The sequence below is a fragment of the Amphiprion ocellaris genome, chromosome 22 (genome assembly GCF_022539595.1).
Source record: "Amphiprion ocellaris isolate individual 3 ecotype Okinawa chromosome 22, ASM2253959v1, whole genome shotgun sequence".
Classification (NCBI taxonomy): Eukaryota; Metazoa; Chordata; class Actinopteri; family Pomacentridae; genus Amphiprion; species Amphiprion ocellaris.
The window spans coordinates 8,121,851-8,128,974 of record NC_072787.1 but is presented as its reverse complement, the minus strand read 5'-3'; the positions used below and the strand labels follow the sequence as shown (position 1 = coordinate 8,128,974).

The window sequence follows — 7,124 nt, the reverse complement described above, 5'->3', positions numbered from 1 at the left end:
AGCCACCTGACACCCATGGGTGAACCAGCAAAGTGGAATCAGGCTAAAGAAAACAGCAGTCACATTAGGCAGCCAGGCAGAGGACATTGTTATTATTACAAGGGTAATAGTCCTGGGGGAGGCCCTGAGCGTGGGCTGAGCCTCCTAATGCAAGCTGCTGTTAAGTGGTTAGCTGCTAATAGTGTTTTCCTGTCCTCCTAATGGAAAGAAACAAGGGTCAGCGCTCAGCACAGACACTCTTCATCGAAGCCGACTTCCACTTTCAAATACTTGCGGTTGCCATAGTTACTGGGGAGCCCAAAAAGGTGTGAACTTTTCAACCTGAGGGTCTCCACATCATGCTTTGTGTGCTGTACATAACACACCGACTGTTGTGATCGCTGCCACGGTTGGACTTCTTGAAATGTAAATACTCACCAACGCGACAGAAACCTGACCTCAGATTCCAAACAAACTGTCAGAAACAAGCTTTTACCGTTCTACTGGTTTCTGCTTGCGTTGATATTTTTAAGTCCCCTAATGGTTCAAATACTTCACTCGAGTAATTAGTGGAGCTGCACCACATGTGACATTCTAGTCCCAGCAACAGTTTATCCTTAAAGAGCAGCAAAGCAAAGTAAATATAAAACTGAAGAACTACTGAGTACAATTCTAAAACTTTTTTTTTTTTAAATGTTGTTACCTATTGCTTCTGCCTCTCTATCTTTCAGAGTGAAATATAGTGTTTTTTTCCTATACTGCATCTATCTGACAGCTCTAGTTAAGTTACTTTTTACATTGTTGTCCCGGTGCTTTTACTTAAACAACTGGTCTCAAAATGTTTTCCACTACTGTTGAAAAAAACATCCCTTTTTATTTCTCGTTCAGTTGATATTTCAGCAAACACACTAGCAACAGTTTCAGCTGGAACTACTTTCTTACAAAAAAAAGAAAAAACACACAGTCCCTCTACAACCAAGACATGTTGCTGCTGAAGTTTTCAAACACAACATTTTAAATATTTAAGCATCACAAAATTAACTTTATGCACCTTCATTGTAAGAGGGTGTAGAAAAGACAGACACCTTAAAGACATATGCAACACTTTGTTATGGCTGACTAAGGTTACTGTTATTTTACTTGTATTAATGTAAAAAAATCCTACAACTCTACAACTTAATGCGCTTTTTTTTTCTGACTTCCCTACCCTGTCTGTGGGACTTCACTGTAATTCTATTAGCTCCTATTAAAGATGTAGAACTTCAAAGCCACCTCACAAACTTTAATTATTTAACAATGTTCTGTAGTTTATTTAAACATCTGGCCACTGTAGTTTTTATTTTAGACTCACACGGGAGAAAAATATGGATTTGCTTAGAACTGTTTTCAGCTGCAGATGAATACACATTTGTTTCTCTGGTGAGTATTTCCAGCAGCAGGACAGCATTTGTAGGATTGAGGCTTTAGGTAAATACAGTTCTTACTGGTAGAATGCTCTCACCAGTGATGCAGCACATCAGAAAGTATTACCCAAGCCACTGATTTAACAGCGTAACAGTATTGAAATCCATCACCGACACCCTGCTGAGCACAGACAGGCAGAATAGGTGAGCAGCTTACTGGTATTACAGTGAGTATTAAAGAAATAGCTTTATCACTTGCACTAATAGGTGTGGCTAGTAGAGAAAGAGATAACCTGATTTCTGGGGAGGGTTCAAGAACAACTAAGACAAATGTAGCAGCTCGACAGTAAAACAAGACCTTACTATCAGGTCCACTACATACACACCTGTGTGTGAAAATGCTTCTCTCTCTCCCTCACACATCTGTATCCCTGATTTGAACAGGATCTGACACTTTGCATGGCAAAAAAACTCCCAACAGCCACAACAGTGTGTGTGTGTGTAAAGCTAACAGAACTCGTGTCTCCAAGTCAGGTAAACTATACTGTAAAAACACAAGAGAGAACCGTCAAATAAATAAAAAGTCACTTTTAATGGAAGTTTTTCTTTCACACTCACAATCAAGCTTATAGTCTGATCACAGAGAGAGATGTTGGACATTCATCCAGAATAAGACACACGCTGGTCAGTTTTATCAGACAAAAATATATATATATATATATATATTTAGAATCTTTACAATAAGCTTGAATCATGAAACGTACACAGAGGAGTGTGCACACCTACAGTCAAACACTGAATTTTTTACTCCTCAAAGAAGTCCTTTTTGTACCCTGGTGTCAGTGTAGAATTCGTTTTTAAGCAACAACTTTTTTGTTTCTTTTTCTTTTCTGTTTTTTTTTTGTTTGTTTGTTTTTTACAAATGTGCAAATAAGACAGATTTGGAATCCTTCAGCGCTCAGTGTAAAAAAGTCCAGGATCCTCAGGAGCAGTGACAGAGCTCTTACTCCACATCAGTCCTGCCCTCTCAAGTTTAAATACAGCTCCTCGTTGCTTTGCCTTTCATTTTCAAGTAAAGTGCTCCTCTAGCAAAAACCACACGGCATGAGATCAGTCTCGTATTTTTCCGCCACTGGTTGAAAAAAACTGAAAACACAAACCCAACAGTCCAGTGGAGGAAAACATGGGAATGTCTTTATAAAGTAGAAAAGCTAAAGCCAACGATTGAGAGGCAGTCCTGGCTGCTTGTGGGAAGGTGACAGCCACATAGTCCCCAGCAGGAAGTCATACAAACTCCAGCTTGCCGTGGCCACTGTACATCCCCCAGTGCACCAGAGATAGGATCTTGTCGTTGCCGAGGTCGGCCTGTCTCATCTTGTCACAGGTCAGACAGCAGTTCTCGTGGCCTGTCACAGGCACCATGCACTCCAGGTCCAGCTTGGCCACATGGCCCTTCTTGGTGTGATGGCCATGAAAGCTGTAGTGGAGCCGCGACAACATCTGTTGCCGCTGGTCCTGTAGCCGCTTGTTCTCGCTACGCAGCATTCGTAAGGCCAGCATGATGAGCAGCACTAGGATGAGGCCGCCAGCGATGGGCACCGCGATCACAGCTGCCCGGAACCACACCTCCTTGGCTGAGGCCAGCTCCTGAACCCGGGTCACCAGGTTCCTGTTGTTGCTGTCCGGCTGGTACCGGCTATCTGCACACAGACATACAGAAAAACATCTGGTTTACTGCATACTCACACGGTTTCCACTGCTCCATGCTGCTCTATACAGATTTACGTACCAGCGTGCCTGGTTTTAAACCAAAAAATTCTGAATATGAAATGTTGTTTGTAGCTTAATGAGAAGGAGCTGCTCTGCTCAGCAGTCATGCCAGTAAAGTAACCACGGAGAGAGAAAATAAGACAGACAGACAGACAGACAGACAGACAGTCGAGAGTGAGGAAGTGAGAAAGGCCAGCAGGGGCAAAAACAAATGAGTCACCTTGTCCCGACTCAGAGCCAGAAATTAATTTGAGCTAATAAACTATAGTCTACTCTGCTCAGGGTCACAACAGAAAATCCCTCAGGAGAGTTGCCCTTCCTCTCTGTCTCTCTATGCACCTTTTCATAACTCTACAAGCTAGTATTTCTGCCCAACATGTAGACTTGGAAATATTCATACTATGAGGCACATTCCTACTCAGTGGGAAAATTACATGGTGCACACATAATAAAAAAAGAATATATCTGATCTCTTTCCAAGTGCTTAAAGGTAAACTGGCTGCTCCCTGCCTTCCCAGGCGCAGAGCTGGAGCCCATTAAAAGTCAAATTGAAATTCTCTTAAGCTGGAAAATAGAAAAAAAAAAGGTAGGAGGGGGCAAGGGTGGCCTACATGTCCATAAACAGTAAGTGTTTGAAGAACCCTACAGCTCAATGTATTGCTTCTGGAACTGGAAAGAGGAAAATATATAAGAATATCTGCTGAGGAGGAATCGTAAAATTTCCTCAGAGAGTCCAATCATTTAGAACCAGTTAGAGAGAATTTCATATTTCAATTTCAGTAAAAAACAAACATCCTAATAGCCAGTGATTCAGCTCTGCATGGCTTTTTCTTTACCTGTTGAGTCCCTGGTGTGTGCCAGGTCGTGCAGGCCTCTGTAGTTGCACATGTCGTCGTGGCAGCACTCCAGCACTCCAGTGGCCCCTGTGAGGGCGTCTGCAGCCCTCTGGATGCTGCTGCTGCAGATATCTGCAGCGTTGGCAATAGGGTCTAAACACCCGTGGGTGAGGGGGGAGTTTGCGTTGAGCGGGTCCAGGACCTTAGTAAAGCATGCGTCCAGTTCTGATTTGCACATGTATCCGGTGGCCACACAGTGCGGCGCGTCACAGTAACACCGTATCTCTCCTGAAAAAAGGAAAATAATAAAATGTTTAGGACGACTTGACAGCTGTTTTCTTTTCTTTCTAGACAAATCTATAATAATTGCAGATATTTTGCCTCTCGTTCAACAGTGAGGTACCCTAAGATCCTTGTATTGTTTCACTGGGTCAACAGCATCAAAAATGTTTATATAACTTTGTTCTTCAACAATTCTAATTTTGTTTAACAGTATATTCTCACCCTGCTCTATGTAAACTGGTGTCATTTTGGTTTAAGTCCGTTTGTATGAATGAATATCCAACAACAATACTAATACTAACATGAATTTTTTCTGCACTTGCAGCCTGTTTGGTTTCCAGCCTGTTACTTTAAATCCTTGTCCTCCAAAGTATCTGCTAAGCCCTACAATAAACAGCCAGGTAACTTTAAAGCCTACACGGGATATTTCATTTTTGCATCTATTCACCAATCACACCTTCTTTAAGAGCTTCTCATGTAAATGGACCTTTTTGTCTGTATTATAAAACAGGAATCATGTAACTTATAATTAGTGGTTTGTTTGCCAAAGTCAGTTTCTTTCAACCCAAATGGAAACTTGTAAAGAGGAGGGGGGGCCGGAGAGTGGTGCAGAATCTCCTTCCCCCCCCAGTTTGCACGCAAAGCTTTACTTGTGGTCAGGACTGCCTGGGGGTAGGGGTGTGGTGGGAGGGGGTGGCAGGGTGCTCTGAGGTCCCATCTAAAGAGCTTCCAGCAACCTTATCATTAAGACAGCCTGCTTTTACTCGGGCCCACTCATTACTTTATCCACGGCCTCTTTTTCAAAACATAAATCTGGGTTAAGGATCTGCCCAAACAAAACAAAAAGCATAACTCTGGAGAGCTTATATTTATAAACTTTACTGTCTCCCTGCCCTCTGGTGTCACCATAACATCTTTACAGGACCATAAATGTGAATGTTATTGATCCAACAAAAACATTTTGTACAGTTGTTATATTCTGCATTGGGCTAGGGACTATTCTGCATCAAACTACGGAAAATTATCAGACATAAATCCACAAATGAGGCAATGTGAGTAAAACCAAAAGTCTTCCCTTATGCTTCCGTGCCCTCGGTTCAAAGACAGTTAAAAAAAAATACAGCCGCTAAAGCTGTATTATTTCAGAAACTTTCTGTGGCAGTGGCCCTGTGAATTCACCAACTTGCAGTGCAGGAGCACATTCATCAGATCAATGTTTTCCCTGTGAATGATTGGAGCAGCAGGGCCCAGGCAGGTCATTTGGAGAATATTTCATTAGAAAGGAGAGGCCCCTTTGTGGGCTGAAAAGGGGGAGAGAAACGGGCTGAGCACTCAGGCTGTTTAGCTCTGCTCAGTCTTGTATGAATGGCAGCTTCAAAACGGAGTTAAACACGAGTTATCCAAGTGAAACATGCCAGCTACAATTTAGGAGAATCAATCACAATGACTCAAACAGTTTGGATCTTATTAAAGTTGGACTTTTAACTGGAAAAAAATAGCTAGTTGAGGTAAACAGTTTGGGAAAAAAGTAAATAAATGTAGCTGAAGTCTTTTTTTGTTGTTGTTTCTCCTGCAATTATAGAAAGTTTTTATTAAAAGGGCAAATGTGAGAAACATATTTTGGAATGAAGCGTTTTAAGGAAATTACTTTATGAGTTTATCTTAAACAGAAAAACAGCTTTATCGCAGCTCTCCAGAGTAGTTTATTCCTTTATTTATTCATTATTGTGTTGCTAACTGAGATGGTTTGATGCTAACTTGTACTGCGCCAAAACACCAAGTCAGAGGGAGGTTTATCTGCTTTTATCTTTCTCAAATAGTCTCTGGGCTGATTTGAAGAAGCTAACAAACATGCCCCTGTCCTCAGAGCAAAGTCTACCCGTACCTTTAGTCAGAAGAACGGCCATGGCACAGAGCTCCAGTTGTAGCCAAATGGAAATGAAACTGGACTGTCGATCCATTTACACCGAATTACTGCGCAAGAAAAGTCCTCGTATTTCCAGTAGCAGCAGCACGGTCAGTCCGCCGGGCACAGAATAGATTTACATGGAGCTACGGCGAAAAATGAGGCATTCCTGCACTGAAACACGACAACTCACAACCCCGGACCGAAAAAACTCCCCAAAATGTCTCCTCTGCCGCATAGAGACAGAAAAGTTTTAAAAGAGGTCCGACATTATTGGAGGACGCAAAAACACAGCGTCTTCAAGTAGAGCGAAGAAAAGAGGGAAATACTCCTTTAAAAAAAGAGTGAAATGGGATATAAAGTTGTCACCGCCGGTCCTCTTCTGCCGCTGTATGCCGCCGGTCACGGTGAAGCATCACTTTAGTATTCCTGGACAGAGAAACGGTAGAAAAAGACGGATGAGTCTCCAGGAGCTCGGACTGAACACAGACTCCGAGCGGTGGACTGAGCAGGAGAAATAGCTGCTGGGACGGAGCTCCGCCTCCTCAGCGCTGATTGGTCGGACCGCTGACAGAGACGTCACATAGGGAATATCACCACGCAGCATCCGGTCAGTCATTTAAAAGTAAAACACGGCAAGTTCATTGACACACACTAATGCATTTGGGCTTGACATAAATCCAAAAAATGCACAAGAAAGGAATTTTAAAACACTTTAAAGTGGAATACAACAACAATTAAAATATCATGTCAAACCTATGACAGCAAAATACTGAATATAAGTCAGCTCTGTGACTCAATGGCTGATTAATTTACTGATGGTATCGTTATAATTAAAAACCTACCTCACCACAAAATATATTAAAATGTGTTTTTGTATGTATTTATTGCCACTTTTACTGAGTTTGGAAAATTCAGCTTTACTCACTGTGCACTTGCAACCATGTG

The 7,124-nt window shown here is 42.0% G+C and overlaps 1 protein-coding gene across 1 annotated transcript; it reads right to left on the bottom strand.

Moving 5' to 3' along the window:
• Positions 1–1,955: 1,955 nt before the first annotated feature.
• Positions 1,956–6,674, bottom strand: bambia (BMP and activin membrane-bound inhibitor (Xenopus laevis) homolog a). The gene is made up of 3 exons (XM_023262648.3): positions 6,156–6,674; positions 3,989–4,276; positions 1,956–3,082 (listed from the first exon to the last, which is right to left on the bottom strand). The coding sequence occupies exons 1-3, from the start codon at positions 6,229–6,231 to the stop codon at positions 2,667–2,669; spliced, it is 780 nt and encodes a 259-aa protein (XP_023118416.1). The 5' UTR covers positions 6,232–6,674; the 3' UTR covers positions 1,956–2,666.
• Positions 6,675–7,124: the final 450 nt, after the last annotated feature.

What these genes read in the sequence shown, in the direction of transcription:
- bambia (XM_023262648.3), bottom strand. Translation starts at nt 6,231, where the DNA reads ATGGATCGACAGTCCAGTTTCATTTCCATTTGGCTACAACTGGAGCTC. An exon ending in GGCCGTTCTTCTGACTAAAG is followed by an intron (nt 4,277 to 6,155) that starts GTACGGGTAGAC and finishes TCCTTTTTTCAG; the next exon opens with GAGAGATACGGTGTTACTGT. An exon ending in ACACACCAGGGACTCAACAG is followed by an intron (nt 3,083 to 3,988) that starts GTAAAGAAAAAG and finishes GTCTGTGTGCAG; the next exon opens with ATAGCCGGTACCAGCCGGAC.